Consider the following 17,270-nt stretch of genomic DNA (forward strand, 5'->3'; position numbering starts at 1 on the left):
AGAATTGTCCAGCTTCCCGGTTCGTGGGAAGGGGGGAGACACACAATCAAAGGGAATTATCAAAGCGCTTATTAATATTATTATTAGTATTATTATTATGCATCTGTTTTTATATGTGAACTCTATAAAGCGCAGTAATATTGAAATGCGGAACAATGATTGAGGTGCATGCGGCTCTACAGCCCGTATTAGTAAATTGAAGCGGTATAACGATGCAGTGAAATTTAAAACAATGTATTAAGATATCTATCTCACCGATCAACCACTTGTATAACAAAAAAAACGTAAACAATGACATTACTAGTTATGTTCAGCTATTATTTTTGTAAGGCACACGTTTACGCACATTTTAATGTCTTTTAAAAGTTCTTGAAACCCATGTAAGTAAATATGTCTCTGAATGTGTTTTATGCAGAAGTGATACTCTTTGCATGGTATTAGTTTTTTAGTATGGCAATCCAATTACAATGGTTATATGGCTTAGCCAGTATTGTGGACCATTTGCATATTATCACAAAGCTAGATTGTCTTGTTGATAAAGAGGGGATAGAAACGACGTTAAAAACATATGCCTCGTGTGGACCGTTGTTTTCATTGAATATGCAATGTTTTCATGGCGTATAAAGTGATACGTGTGAGAAAAACGATTCTGCAACTCAGGGAACAGGTAAACAACACAAAACTAATGAAAACATTTACATCCAATGTGATTTCATTGAGATTCTACATTTTTTGTGAAGATGATCTTTTTCATTTTCACCCCGTCCCTGGTTTTTGCGGCCGCATGGACTGAGCTTCCTGGGACAGATGCCAGGCTCACTGGGACTCTGTACTGGATACGCAGCCGGAAGATGAGCGGCTGGAGTGACACGAGGAGGGATGGTCCTTTCAAAAAACGACTAGTTGTTGCCCATTTCCAGAGCATCAGTTAACACATCTCATCAACATGATTGGTAAAGAGACTAAAATCATTCTCAATTACATGACATGTTAACCCAGTATAGCATATTAGGTGTTTCTCAAAGTTAATTTTTTAAACATTCTATAAATGTATCCTCATTCTCCATAGATTCAGTTATACCATAAAAAAGCTAAATCATAACTGAAAAAATGCTAAACCCTAATTCGATTTTCTAATCTTTAATTTTGTAGTTTATAATATTATGGTTGAACAATATGGAGCCTTCAGGATGCTTTTCCTGTACCAGGTTCATACCCACCACACTCCTTCACTTATAAGGGTGGTGTATCATCCATTTTCTAGCCGCTTTTCTAATACAAGATTGTGGGTTGGACCATCGGCCACAAGGCAAGGAGACCCATGCAGGCAGGATGCAGGTCCATCGCAAGGCACATTCATTCATCATTGGGGGAATTCAGGGATGCTAATTCAGATAGCTGCATGTCTTTGGACTGCAGGAGAATATGCAATCATGGCACACACACACATACACACACACACAGGTGACAGTGCTACCCACTGAGTCACTGGGCAACTTATAAAATTCTTTCCCTCTAGAGATTTTGTTACAGGCAGTGAATGATCTGCCTTTAGTATGCATGACCTTAGGTATGATCTGACTCAACAATTAACAGCAGTGAGACCAAATTCCTTCAGTGCTCAATAATCTCTTAACCGATTCCTGTGATACTGCCAACACGAAGAAGCACAGGCCATTAGGCAGATTACAGGGCTACCATGAGGGCCTCTCAGGCAGGCAGCCACATTCTGGCACCCAGGTGACGTGCTGTACGACCATGTTGCTCTTTTGTTTATGTTCACAGTCTGTAAACTACAATCCAGATGCAGACCACTCCAGATCAGAATTAAAAAACATTAAGTGCGTATATATGTATATATATAGGGATTGCTGCCGTTCCATGTGTCTATTCTATGTTTGGCCAGCAGGTGCCGTTGGCCATCCTGTTCCCTCCTCTGTCTTGTAGCCCTAAGTCCCGAGTGTGTTTCCCTGCACCTGGGACCACCATGTGGCTTAATGGGCTAAGTGATTGACCGCCATTTCCACCTTCTCCTTTCTTGGTTGTGGGTTTGAGGCTGGCCAGAGGCCAGTCTCTGCTACTCATTATGTAACATTCTTTGGTTTTTGGTGTTGTATTGATATTTGTGTCACAGTTCCTTGTTTTCCCCTCCATGTTCCTGTTCATTCAGTTATCCTAGTTTTGATTTTCCTTAGTGTTTGGTCCTTTCTCTCTATCTGCTAATTGACCTCTCCATGCCTGTTTATTCTATCGACACCACCTGTTACTTTTTGCCCCATGCCCTTAATGATTAGTTGATTCGTTATGGTTCTCACCTGTCCCCCATCTAGGTTTGTTAACTCTGTATTTAAGTGTCTGCCTTTGTCAGTTGCTGTTACTCTGTATTTGCAGCTCTGCTTCCCCCCCCCCCCCCCCCCCTATGTTTCCAGTGATCTATGGTTATTGTCCCTGGTATTGCACCCTGTCTATTTGTATTTCAGTATTTCATTTTCTTTGTAATTCATTTAGTTCCTTGTATTACCTGCATTTTTTTTTGACCATCTGTGTTCCCTTTATTTTCCGGTTTTCCCCTTTGTGTTTCATTTTTGATAAAACCCCTTTTCATTGGAGCCACTCCATGGATTGTCCCTCTTTTCCCTCCTTCTCCATGCCCTGCTGTAACAACAGTAAATGCAGTCAAGCATGTATACTTTTATTCAAAGTCATTGCTGAAATATCAGTTTGGAAAACATTTTTGTAAGAATTTTGGTGATTCATATGGTAATTATACTATAAAATTGGAAATTGTTTCAATGGTGACATTTGATGATATTAAATTACAAGATTTTGTTTTTAATGTTCATCATCAGTTTGAAAATTCAGATTATTTCTTCTTCATTCATCTTCACCCATTATGGTCTGCAGCAACCACAGCGTAATTATGAGGCCTGTTCCAATGAAAACCATATAGCAGTTCATTGCAGGAGTTTCATACAACCACACACAGGCCCATACTAAGGGCAATTCAAAGAACTGGATCTTTTTAGGTCATGAGTGAAAATGGCAATATAAAATGGGTTTTTATTCACCACACAAACAAAATGCACTTCACATTAAAAAAAAGAGCAGTACTGCAATTTAATGTGAATGCTTAGTGCAGGGGTGTCAAACTGCAGTCCTGCAGGGTCGGACCCCTACACATTTTGGGGTTTCTCCTCATTTAACACACCTGATTCAACTCCTTGCACCTCCTTGTGCTAATTACCACACAGCTCTTGAGCTGAATCATTTGTGGTGGAACAAGGAAAGAACTAAGTTACACAGAGCTCTGCCCCCCCCCTCCCCCCTACAGGACTGCAGTTTGACACCTCCAGCTTAGTGTATAAACACAGGAGCATTGTGATTGGCTTCCATCAAAGTTTATTTTTCCCCCTGAACACTCACACTTTAATTTAAATGCACAAGCCCATTGCAAAGTCCCAATGCAACAGCCGCTTTGGTGAAATAGTGTAGCAGCTCAGCAAAAGAATAAGCTAATATACTGTCAGGAAAAAAAGCACCAACTTGTACCTTTGAGGGTATAATCGCTTGTCACTGGGGCTGAACCGTCAAGGATCTGCCAATTGTACCCTATCTGTAGTTAAATGTACCTTTTAGTCTAATTAAAGATGCAGGAAGAAGCAAAGGTACAAATTGGTACTCTTTTTTCCTGACAGTGTACAGTGTCAGAAAGAAGGGTACAGCTCTGGTACAGTTTTGTTCCCCAAGACACAAACAACATTAATGTACCCCCAGTGGTTCAACAATGTTCCTCAGAGTTCTGTACCTTAAATTAGACTAAAAGGTACATTTATGTACAGCCAGGGTACAATTGGCAGACCCTACATTGGGGTACAGCCCCACTGACAAGCAAAGCTTCACATTAGTACTCTGGCTTTTCTGACAGTGTAATAGAAGGAGCTCCATTGCCAGTGTGTGGAGCATTTGGTTAAAGTGTTAATGTTTATCCATCCTTTACTCTTCATTGGAGCATATATTCTCAGTTTGCACTCTTCTTAGCATGCTTATAAAGTAATTCCACAGTAATTTCACATGACGTTCCAACCTTCCGAAGAGTCAGGCTGAATTCCACTGCGCCGACGTCTGCAGAAGTGCTCACCTCTGTATCGACTGTTGAGTAAATAATTCACAGAGACTCACATGAAGTTTCTGTCAATTTCTGAACATTCTGAAAATCAATTTACCCCGGTAACATGATAAATTCACAACTTCCTACAATACTAACACATTTTCAAGAGCAGACCAGTTCTCCATTACGGGTCTGTGTTGAATCTTCGTCTGCTATTAGCTGACAAAAAGTCCAGAAATTCTCCAATCTAATATCAAAATATCCAGTTCAATTTCAGATTCCACAAAAACAGTTCATTACTGCAAAAGAACTGAAACGCAAAACGTCAGTCGGCATTAACATGGGCGATGATTAATAATATGCATGCAGGCATATATGAAGTGACAAGTGCAAGTTTCTTCGTTTGAAGAGATAGGGAGCAGCAGCTATTCAAACTATGTTAAACGTAAATTCAACCTAACAATTTATTCAATAGAAAACGTGCTGGTGAACCGAAAACGGCAAATTCATTAAGTTTTAATCATTAACTTTTGTTACACTTAAACGAACCTTTCTTCGTGTAATTCTGCAACCCATTTTCGTTGCTTAGTTTTAAACGATACAGTTACTGAAATGCGACGGATTACAACAACGGTAGGCCTAGTTTTTCAGACTAAGGGCATTTTCAAAGTATTTTGTAGAATCAGTCAGTACTTGCCACCTTCTTCTCCAAAAGTGAACCAAGACACGAGGTCACGGTTCAGCCTACAGTGGACACTGCCCTCTTGTGGCTACCGTACTGTCTGGGCGTCACGTACTGTAGTATAGATATACCTATTAATTTAGTAGGAGCGATATCAGATGGAAAGACAGTTCTGTGGCTTAAGCATAGATATAAATTTGTAATTACAATATAAATATGCCGATAAATTACTAAACATAATTCCTAGTATAGAAATGTAATTTAAAAGTGAATTGTCAGTGCAAAGCACATTGGAGTATAATAATTAAATGGCAGTAATATAATGACGATAAAAACGAAAATTACAATTAAAGGCATATTTTGAACGCCGATAAACGAAAACAACCATATCAACGCAATTATAAAATATTATAAGGGTGGAATTTGATGATGTTCACAGTTACTTTTATAAGGAAGGCAATACAGGCAGAGGGCCCGCAAATGAAAACGTCAAGCCCCCCACTGTTTTATAGGGAAATAAAGCGCTCAGACATTAAGTGTAGACACTTAATCATTTGTGATTACTCCAACGGTAAGCGTTATGTCATTTTCTAGCCCTCATTTTCCGTCGGAACAATTCTAATTGATTTAAATGGTCTGCTCAACCGTGATACACGCATGATCACGTCGTAAGGGGTCTTTAGGACTGCTATAATTGCCATTTCCCCCTACCCGTTTGAACTAAAAAAGAAAGATTCTCTTGCCCAAAGCTGAGCAAGAAAATCCGTTTTTCTGGGTTCAGCCTTAATTTATGCTAAATTAATTGATATATCCTTTATAATTGATGTGCTATAAAATTAATGAGTAATTTATGTAATTAGTCAATTAAGGATAATTCCAACATATGTTCAATATGCCCAGAAGGTGTACTTTACAAGTAGTTATTTGTCCAGGAGTTCGGTACTGCGAAAACCACCTAATTAATTTTTTTACGCATAACAGCGCGATATCTGTTTAACAGCTCCCTTTGCGAGGGCAGATTTAATATTTATCTTTCAAGCATGTTTAAGAGGATGTTTGGACCTGCATTAGTCCCGGTGTGCCACCGATTGTACACTCTTGGCGAAGAAAATGATGTCTTTATGTGTCACAGTCTTTCCGGCAGTCTCGTTGACAGGGAGTTACACGAAAGCTATCGATCGAAAATATTAATGCACGAAAATAACGACTGCTAAGAATAATTTACAAGATTCTTTCTTGTGCAACCGATGACCCTTTAAGTGAGCCTTGAAGGACTTTGGTGCTTCGAAGGCATAATGAGATAGATCTGTTGGCTAATTAATTGACACTGTTTTGAATATTCATAACTAATATAGCTAGTTCGCTCTTAATTACATTGTTGGACTTTTCTCCAAGGATGCTAAATCACCGTAGGCTTAATTAATGTAATGTATTCTGGGCTTGCCAGGCTGAGGTTGTATAGGGAGGCTGTCAGAAGCTGGGCCGTGACACCTGGCCAGTGATGAACAAACGCTCTTTTGTTATCCTGTCTCGTGGAACCCGCAGGAGCGCGAAGTTCTCTTTATCCTTCTAGGATTCACCAAAATATTTCAACAGACTGCAGGCTGTGTGTAAGCAGTCCCCTTTCTCGGCAATTAATTCCAAGCTATAACGGGATATAGGGAAAGATCCTTCTCTCAACCCGCTCTTTCTCCCTGCATCTGTTTCTGCCTCTGTGTATATGAGTAAGTTTTGTATATCTAAATATACATGTAATGGGGAAAAAGTAAACATTTAAAAGGAAATGCACAGTTAATTTTTTATTAAGAATCTAAAGGCCAATTCATTTTACCGTTGGAATCATAATGGTGTAAATTAACACTGAATTCAAGAAAAGTCAATTTCAGCGCATATTTTATCAACTAAAATTATAAATAACTTACTAACCGCACCCATTGAACGTCAAGTGTTGTACTTCAGCCAAATAAGATATATGATTTTAGTCGACCATAACAAATATAGAAATGAGTATAAATAACAATGAAATGGTACTGATATTCAAACAATATTTTACAGCACATATAAATTCCTGATTTCTAATATTAACCTTACGTTGCTGCACATTCTTTTAAACTGTAGCCTCAGTTCAAATAAATCTGCGAATAATTCATTAAACTGACAGTAGTCGAATAAAAGGACAACCGCTTTACTAAGTACACTAATATTTAATTTTGCAAACAAATGCAAATACATCAGTTTATGTCATTAAGCCATTTTACTCCGTTTATGATGTATTAATACAGACTTGCAAATAACTGCAATATCTACACTGCATTCCATCACAAAATTATTTGGTAAATTATATTACAGTTTGTTTGCAAATTATATTATATTGGTCACGATAGGCTACGTATCTGTCGGTTCGTATTGGTGAATTTCCTAATTCTTAACATAGGCCTATACTATACAATATTCCGTACTAAATACCAAAAAGTTATTAAGGTTCGAATACCTATATTCACTTTATGATACGTGAATCGCATTAATAATATATTTCTCGGCTATAGCTTAGAACTTTCGAACAGCGAATATCATTTATTATTATTTAATTACTATTTAATCAGTCCTGAAAAGAATTTCAGTATAATATCCAGAACGTAAAAAAGTTCACAGTTGGAATCTCAACCGGGGACAAAACTTTCCTTGGAAGTTAAGCATTAAAAAATGTCTATTTTTGGCAAAGCAAATAGTGAGTTTAACGACACTTTATAAACAATCTGTATTAAAATGTTCTTAGTTCGCCTACCATCGTTGTTGTGAATATAACTTGTCTTGTTGTTTATTAATATTTTTCTGCTGCTGTTGCTGAGAAGTGCGGTGCGCATACCGTCACATTTAATGTGGGCACCTATAAAAGAACGTCTTATTGGCTCCTCTAAATAGGTGCAAATTAAGTCAGGTTTTAGCCCCCACCCCGGTTCCCCCTCTATTTGTCTCAAAGTGACTGTCATGTGATAATAAAGCGAGACCTGCAGGGGTCTCAGACTCTCTGTGATCATTACAAAACCGGCGTGGAGCTATTGAAGAGTACATACGGAAAGCGCTCGCCTCGACGCACGGAGCATCGCTACACTTTCTGGGAAGACCTTAGCCTTAAACTTTATCCGGTTTATTGACGCGCGGTGAGAAAACGGCTTGCGGTGTTTCGGAAAGTCTTCTACACGTTTATGATACTTGTCACCATTTAGCTGTCTTCTGTGAATCTACGCATTTTGGCACTGAATCACGTTTAGACAACTGTGTGTACCGCGCGCTCTGCATTTCTGATTTATTATTTGTTTTACCATATATCTAATCTGTAAATAATCGGCTATACGCGATGGTTTTGTTCTAGGACTGTGGATGGTTTTTGATTTTTTTTCGCCGAATTCCGGGAACCTGAGTCTCGTGCCAGGTCACCGAAGCAGTGTGACTCGCAGGATCATGCCACGTCCGGGAAAAAACTCTTACAGCGACCAGAAACCGCCGTACTCCTACATATCGTTAACGGCAATGGCCATTCAGAGCTCGCAAGAAAAGATGCTTCCACTCAGTGACATTTACAAATTCATCATGGACAGGTTCCCTTATTACAGGGAAAACACCCAGAGGTGGCAAAACTCCTTGAGACACAATCTCTCCTTCAACGACTGCTTCATTAAGATTCCGCGCAGACCCGACCAGCCCGGGAAGGGCAGCTTTTGGGCCCTGCATCCTGACTGCGGGGACATGTTCGAAAACGGCAGTTTCCTTCGCAGACGAAAGAGATTCAAAGTGATGCGCTCCGAGCACCTGGCGAGTAAAAACTCCCCCATGATTCATTACTTTCACCACCAGCACCATCAGGCCAAAATAGGTATCGCGCCTGCGGAGCCAACCGGGGGCCTGGGGAGACTGTCCCAGTTCCAGACTTACAGCATCAACGGCGGACAGTCGGGGGGATTTAAACATCCCTTCGCCATTGAGAATATCATAGGAAGAGATTACAAAGGCATGATGGCGAGTGGGCTGCCCATTGCTTCTGTCATGCACCACCTAGGGTACCCTGTACCGTCGCAGCTGAGTAGCGTGGTCAACTCCATGTGGCCGCAAGTCAGCATGCTGTCGGAGTCCATGGCACCTTTGCCAGTCACATCCGAATACGGACCTTTTGGAGTCCCGATGAAAGGTCTTTACCATCCAAGCGGACAGAACATGCCGGCAGTTCCCGTTCCGATTAAAGCTACTCCCGCGCTAGGGCAAGCCCCGGCTCTGCCAGGCCTGAGTAACAGCCCGGTGCAGTTCTGCACCACCGCCTCCTCTGCACTACTGGAAAAAAGTATGCCCGATCTCACGGATGCAAAGGGCAACAGCCTACATCCTGCGCTTTTACTCTCCTAAGCGTAACAAAACGGTGCAATTTAATTACGACAGAGCTGTAAAAAAGGCACGTTTATTTTGTAGACAAGATATAGCAGGGAAGGTGAGTGGAAGAAGTGGGACAGATCATTAAACCAACGCAGCGCATAGCATTTTTATGCATCACTTTGGCACGCATTTCGGCACTTCATCAACTTTGACTGTAAAATTATTTGAATAATCTAAAAATATTAAAATAGCAAAACAACTGATACTGAAACTATGGAAAAGTTATGAATAATGAATGTACATATTTCAGCCTGAACCTGAAGAAGCCAAATTTTCTTGAGTTTTGCTTGAAGTAAGGGGGTGAATGCCACTTCCTGTTATTTTTGCAGATTGTTTTAATTATGCTGCGGGTCTTGAAAATATGTAAAAGTGACTTTCTTTTAAACTTCTAAAAGTTTTAAAAATGTAGGTATTTGAAAGGCACGTTTGGCGATAAGTAACTTACAAGTGTAAAGCATATCTGGAAACTGTATTGTAATAATGGAATGTTGTATTATAAAAGATTTATAAAATACTTTAAATTCGATCTGACAAGTGTACGTCTCGTGTTCTTTCTTGGGTAACAGTTCCACGCTATTCTACATAGGCCTACATAGACCTGTTTATGCGTGATGGGTACGAAAGAACGACATATTTAGAAATTTTACCTGAGTGTTATTTTACTGGCGGTCTAGAACAAATTATAGGATAGACTCGACTCGGTTTAAAGTTCACATCTAAAATTTCATTTCTCAGAAAGATCAATATAAATAAAAATGTACACATTGTAATGATAAAGCAGAAAGTTAACTTTGATAAGACACTTGTTGCACATAGTGTCGAGCCTGTAGCCTAATAGAATTAATATTCTATTCACTGTTGTCTTATCCTGTGATTAAACGCAATTGCCGACAAACGCAACCGACGCCTTTTTTACAGTATTTTGTAGGTTTTACTAGGTTGTTGAAGATCGGTATTTTGAAAGTGCGCCTCAGGCACTTGTATCTCGTTCAAGTCCAGTACATTTGCAAAAAGCCTTAGTAATTTAATTTAAATATTACCAGATCACTTCATGTGAAATGTTCCTGATTCAAAATAATAACATAATCAAAATAATATTCATATAGTACATATACAGGCTGGTGTTCAATTTGAAAATAATATCACTGGCGCGTTTCCTTTGCCGTATAAATAAACGCACATCCAATAAATACCTCACTTCTAGGTGAAAATACGAAACTGGCCGTCACCTAATGCTGACGTCAGTGCCACAGCTTTTGCTATTTTGCTGTTTAATGAATTTATTAATCCATGCGTTCAATGTGCTTCCTTGAGCTATTATTTGGATGAATGCGTGTTGGCTACAGTATGTCCAGCACAAGAATACAGTGCTGTAGCGCTCAGCCAAATACAGTTCTACATTAATCATTTTGCATCCATAAATGCTTGTAATCTATCTAGAGCTTATCTAATAACAGTTATTTGCTCAACACAAGTGGCGTACAATTGTCCACCTAAAGACAATAGAAGCGATAAACGTAGAACCGCAGTGCTGAGACTACAGCTATTTTATCGCTTGTCTCTCTAAAGTTAAAGCGATTATTCAATTAAAAGTCATGTCGTCGACACATTCTAAACAAGTGAACAATGGCCAAACACGTTTTTATTGTAACTGTAAGAATACATACTTCAGAATAATCAGTGCCAATATGAACATTGTCAATTCTCTTCAAAAACGTGGACGTTTGTGAAAAGCATATTACTGCGCTGTCCTTCAACTCCTCTTCCGCCGCGTCTGCATTGCTATCATGACACTTGTACACAAACCGTAGTAGCAGTGGTGAGCGATCTCATTGCCGGTCTTTAGGGATTTAACTTACTTCAGCTCCACATTTTCCATCAGAACATAATGTGAATACTGATTTAGTTGGAGATTCAATATTTAAGTTTTGTATTAAAGCTCCGATTTTCGAATAAGAAAAGAAACCGATGAATAAATGAACATGCCAATACAAAACAGCTATAAAAAACTGAATTAATTTTGTTGAGCATAGCCGCCTGCATCAATCCAGGTAAAATGCAATATAATGCAATATATAATGTATATTTCTTTGAGTGGGCCATGTGTCAGTATAACCAATTAGTTACCCCTGGATTGCCGATTTCATATTGCTGACTAAAATACTATATAACACGTTCTATGTGACATGCATATGGCGAATTTACACGCTTGTCCAGATGGTGAATTGGAAAGCGTAATGAAATACAAAATTAACAAGATACTCAGCTTTATTCAGTGTTAAATATTTACCATATATGAAGTTAATTTAGCTTGTACCTTACACAGACAGCTCAGGGCTGAACAAGGCACTGCACTTACACACACACACACACACACACACACACACACACACACACACACATATATGCACACACACACGCGCGCGCGCACACGCACACACACACACACACACACACACAGGTGCAGAAAAGTGTCCTGGTCTTCATTCTTGTACAAGCCAGCACACAAAATGAACACACTGAACACACCACTAGAGCCCTTGTATGCGCTACAGGCATTTATGCCACTTTGTAAGACTCGGTTGCAGCAGTGAAGAAGACACTTCCATACCGCCCCATGTATAAACTGATGTACAAACCAGCATTTTGGTAAACACAGTAATGTGGTAGTGATCACCCACTTGGTTTCAACAAGATTAAATTTGGACTGGATGTGGTTATACAGACTTAATATCGTGATGACAAGTCTTACAATGAAACGGGTAAAAACACAATAGATGCATCCTTGGTATATTTGCAATATTTGTTTATTACAAAAATGTCTGCAATTTTGTTATATTGGTTCATTACTTATTCAAAGAGCAAACTTTCAATTTGAGGAACATTTAGATAATGGTGTTTGATGTAACTTTTTCCCCTCAGCAAATAAATCTTCAAGATATGCGGAAGAAGTATAAGTTAAAATGGAATCAATTAATCTTCAGCCTTCAGCAATTACAAACAATATGAAAAGCAAAGCCACAAACACACACAAAACCCGACTTGATGATGTATGTGCTGGTGCTGTATTTTCTAATTGACCGTAAAGTCATTTGGCAAACTATCCTGTAAAGAGAAGCAATATGATGTCACATCAAAGAGATCTTAAATAACACAAATGGCAATAAGACAATAAGACAAATGACAATGATAGTAAACAGATACATTTAGTAAACAAAGCCATCAAGCTTATTACCATCCTGCATGTTCTTGTTCCCGGGTTCTGCGCGTATAATGTGTGGTGGAGAGGGAGAGACCCAGTCAGCATGTATGTTGGGAGGGGGGCGTGTAAGAAGAGGCACTTTGGTTCTCTAGTACATATCTTTCCCTCATCTCTTGCTGTTCTCAAGTTTGCTCCACGGAGGCTCAGGCCCCGGAACCGACTCGCTCACCTTGGCAGCGAGGGAGGCCAGCGCATCCGCGACTTCAATCGCTAACATTAGGCTGAGCTTTCCCTCCCTTCTGCTTACCGTCTTTTTAACATAATCCCACCTTTGATGTCGGGTGGGTCGGGCCACGGCGCGCCGGAGAGGGGGAAGAGAGGTGCATAAAGAAGCCCACTCGGTTTACCGCGGTTTTAAGTGCCGTTGTTCTTATCTGTCCGCGTGGCATCGGCAGAGTCCCTCTCTGCTTTGCATGCAAAAGGCTGCCTTACACCAGGCAATTATGAACAGGCCCCTCTGAACAAATAATTGAGATGCAGAAGTGGAGGGGTATGGAGGTGTGAGGTCATACATATTCGGCGGACATTACCGGCTGGTCGGTACTGGGGAGTGAAGGCAGCAGGGAGGCTCTCCAAGGCAAATGTGGCGTACTGGCAGAACTTCTCCGGGTTGTTATGCTGATTCCAGTTTTGGGACAAGAAAATAAAAGAGAGAATGCATATGTCAAAGGATTAAATTACGACATTTTGTGGACAAAAGTCCAATGAAGTCCTTTTTCAACAGAATATTGAGTCTAGTGGCAGTCCATACCCACAGAAAATGTCAAGTATATTTATTGTCTTCACTTATTGTGAAAAAACCATGTTGTGATTTTGTCCGGATCACGGTGAAGGCCATGCCCATTGCATCAGCTGACATCCCCATGGGACTCTGGAATTAGAAAGCACTTGAAATTTTACTCCGTTGAGTAAGATACTCCAAATTTCCAAACTAGGATTTAGATCGTCTTGGTACTGAGACATCTGATACAATGAGTAATACCACCACGAATGCAGAAATATAGATACAGCACTCATATTATGACCGTGAAAATTAAGCAGGCTAGCGATGTATCTAATTAAGTTAATGTGAGTAATAACTGACCGGCTTTAAATGGGAATCCTGTCATTAAATTGTATACTTCCATTAATTTTATTATATTACGCTAGCTGATGCCAAATACAACACGTATACTGTGGAAAAAAACATCTGTCAAATTAATGTTAAGCGTTTATTTTTTACCGCGTTTAATTTTACTTGGTTTTTGATTGTTTCGCACAAATTTGTATGTATCTTCTATTATTGTAATACATTACTTGCGCAGAAGCATGCAGTCTCAAACACCAATCAGCATTGCTGTGATGTTATTTTTCAAGTTTATGATTTTTTAAATTAACAAAAAAGAAAAAAAACGTTTCCGTGTCTTGCTCTATACGTTAGGGAGAACAGCAGAGTCGGCGGCAGATTCCGTCTCTCCCTAACGTATACCCATAGCCCCCTGCCTTCATGGGATCCACCAACAGTACATCCTCAGCCCTGATGGATGGGCCTGTCATTTCATGTCTGCTTCAAGTGGAATAATGATGCTCTGTTAAAACTGTTTAACATTTATACCTGCAATTAGCCTATCTATAATCACTCTAAATCCTGCTTGCGTTTGCACACACACATGAACGCACGCGCCCACACACAGTTACCCACAGAGCACACATATGTTGAAATGACATTGATTCCAAATCAGACAAAAAAGGTCGAAATAACGTTGATCTTCAATGTTTCACTTTATATCAACATTGAATCAAGGTTTTGCCACCATCATTTTTTCAATATTGAAAATCTGACCAAAATCAATTCAGTTTGATGGTTGATAATTTAACACAGGCCATAATTCAACGCATTTAACTATAATTCAACGTTGAAACAATAACATGGTGATATTTGGGTATGCTTCAGGAGAGATTTTTGAAACCTCTACTGTAAAACATTTAAGTTGGACATCGTTATTCAGGATTAACGCCACTTAACGTCTCTGCTTTATGTGAAATCATGCTTCATGGAACGCACTGATCAGGTTCAGCGCCGGGGAAACATAAGATCGTAGAGGGTAATTGAAATAATGCGATGTTTCTTATTAGCTCATAATTATAGCCATTTAATTATGCAAGTATGTCACTGCATAATAACTGGATTAGAGAGCGCTTCACTGTTACGTGCAGGCAGATTTTCTGTGATTTTCTATGATTAGTCCCTGAAATAACAACATATTCATATCAGTCCAGATTTGACCCAGGATTGATATCCTCATTGACTTTGCGAGAGGAAAGTAAAATAAATACATGATATTATTTGAAGTTTATAACTTAGAGCAGACAGCATAAATCTTGCTAAATGATGTATATATGCAATGAAGGAACTTGCAAGCTGCAGCGCAGGGCTGAGAGACCTGTCCTTACTAATAATGCTGATGAATGATAGGGGCACACTTCTGCCATGTTTGGGACGTTACCAACCCCAGCATGCATTTGGGTTTAATGAATTCTTTGTCAACCGCTGTTCTGAGGTTTCCCTGCCACACAGGACCAACAGTAGAGGTGGGATCGATGAGCAAAGGTGTCAGTCCCCGCAAGCACCAGCAGACCCGGCCTGTTAATGCTCCGAGACATGGCATCACTCTAGGGTCATCATTCATTTTCAGGATCTGGCGGTGGGGGATCAAACATATGAAAATTGTACCGCAGTTTGTCCTCTTAAACAGCCATTAGCGCGTGTGTGCGCTGGAGAAGGGACTGTTTACGCACGCGAGGCAGAACGCACATCTAGCTTTGGAACAGAACTATATCGCACTTTTAATTCAATTCCTCCAAATCCCCGCCTTCGTTTTGGTTTGCTGCATGTTTGCCACACGTTTCCTGTAACAGGCGTACTAGTAACAGAAGGAATCCTGCCCCTGAGGCTTGGCACAAACACAGTTTATTAAAGGTCCCAAAGGACCTTGTTTGACATGCGACCCAGCCGCCTGCTTACCTGGCTGCTGTCCACAACACAGCCACACACCGATACACACCGGCGTTTGCACAGCTGCGCAGGCAGTCACGTGGGGATTCCCGTCATTGCTGCATACACAGCACACGCGCAGAGGCACGGTATTTATAGAAAATATCACAAATACAAGGAGTAGCCTAATTTAAGCATGTATTCTGTGTACTTACTATGTACCTAACTTTATATGCATATTGTGATAATGGTAAATAGGCCTATAATAATTTTTGAATCTATAATATGATGTCCAAAAGCGAAAGAAGTAGACCTACTATAGACTCATAAAAAGAACATTGATTTTATGAAGATATTTTTAAAACACGAACGGCACATGGGTGAGAATGAATAAAATATGAGGTTATGAAATCGCATCTTTCTGAATCTTCTGCTCTGTGGAATCTGAGATAAGACATTAATACCAATTACAAGGACTCCGAGAGGTCTTATGCGCAAATTCTACAGGTTTCCTGACGACCAACAAGAGCACGCTGTCTTAATGAAGTGCTTAATTCATTAATTCCCGCGTATTACCAGAGGGTCTGTATAAGATGGTTAATAAAAAAAGTTAGCATAATATTCTATTGTATGGCTCTGGCTGTAAATTTAGCACTGATTGGTAATATCATTCGAGAAATTACCTTAATTGCTTAAAACACATAATTGTACTGATAGATTCATGGCTTAATTCGGAAAGATTGGCACAACCGCATGAATAGACACTTCATGTCCACGCCGATCCTTTGGAAATGTGTTTTACTTTCAGCAGAAACAGTTCAAAGTCGGTAATTGCGTAATTAAGATAATGGACAATTTAACTAGGATCTTTGTGTTTTTATAGACACTGAAATGGAAAAGACCGTAACTTCTGTCATTACCGGTGAGGCTCCAGTGAAAAATTGACTGTTACTATCTACGGGCTCAGACCAAGCTTTTACAAGACTGATGTTAATTAATCCATTTTTTTACGACATAACACACGAATTCAGATAGCTTGTCAAAATCAACATTCATCCATCCATCCGTTTATTTTCCTACTGCTTATTCGCCATAGGGACGCGGAAAGTTTAATCTAGTATTCATAATTTCTGATTCTATATTGTGCGTCCGATACTAGAAAGTTACTGTAAAAAGTATGCGTGACTGTTTTGATTGCTCTTTATTAATTCTGTAACTAAATAAAAACAAAACTTACTAGGTAGGCCCTATACAGACCCGGAACGACGAAGGAAACTTGTCAAATCCAGCAATAACAATTCTAATAATCTTTGTCATGAAAATAACATACGTATATGCGTCATTTAAGCATTCGTTTCAATGCTAACAGACAAGTCATTACTTGGGGCCATATAATAGTTTATACATCGCTGACTGCCCTGTAAACAAACAAGAATGGGACCATTATAAGGAGACTTAAAGTTACTTATTCGTTTACCTCTTTGAATAGAGCCAAGTCAGTATCTGATTCTAATATCGCCTGTCCCGGGTTATGCCTACTGAGATTTCCAACAAAAAAAGCAACGACTAGTAACAGTGTATTAAGGGCGACCAGTGGATGGTCTTGCCTTGTGATTTAGCGCTGGTTCCGGTTAGGAGGGCAGCTGTACCGCTGATCGCCTGGCAGTGTCATTTCCCGTAACTGTTGGCAAGTGTCTCTAGCCCCCGTCGGTTCGGCGTCCTGACGGTGGCCTGCCCATAAAAAACGCATCTGATATGCATTAAATGAAATGGACAGAACGAAGCTGTCAGGCGGTCCCGTTAAACTGGAGGTCACCTG

The 17,270-nt window shown here is 39.8% G+C and overlaps 1 protein-coding gene across 1 annotated transcript; it reads left to right on the forward strand.

The window, feature by feature from the left end:
* Window positions 1-8,252: 8,252 nt before the first annotated feature.
* foxb2 (forkhead box B2) lies at window positions 8,253-9,188 on the forward strand. Its single transcript, XM_048998908.1, has one exon. The coding sequence runs from the start codon at window positions 8,253-8,255 to the stop codon at window positions 9,186-9,188; it is 936 nt and encodes a 311-aa protein (XP_048854865.1).
* Window positions 9,189-17,270: the final 8,082 nt, after the last annotated feature.

Source organism: Brienomyrus brachyistius, chromosome 2 (genome assembly GCF_023856365.1).
Source record: "Brienomyrus brachyistius isolate T26 chromosome 2, BBRACH_0.4, whole genome shotgun sequence".
Classification (NCBI taxonomy): Eukaryota; Metazoa; Chordata; class Actinopteri; order Osteoglossiformes; family Mormyridae; genus Brienomyrus; species Brienomyrus brachyistius.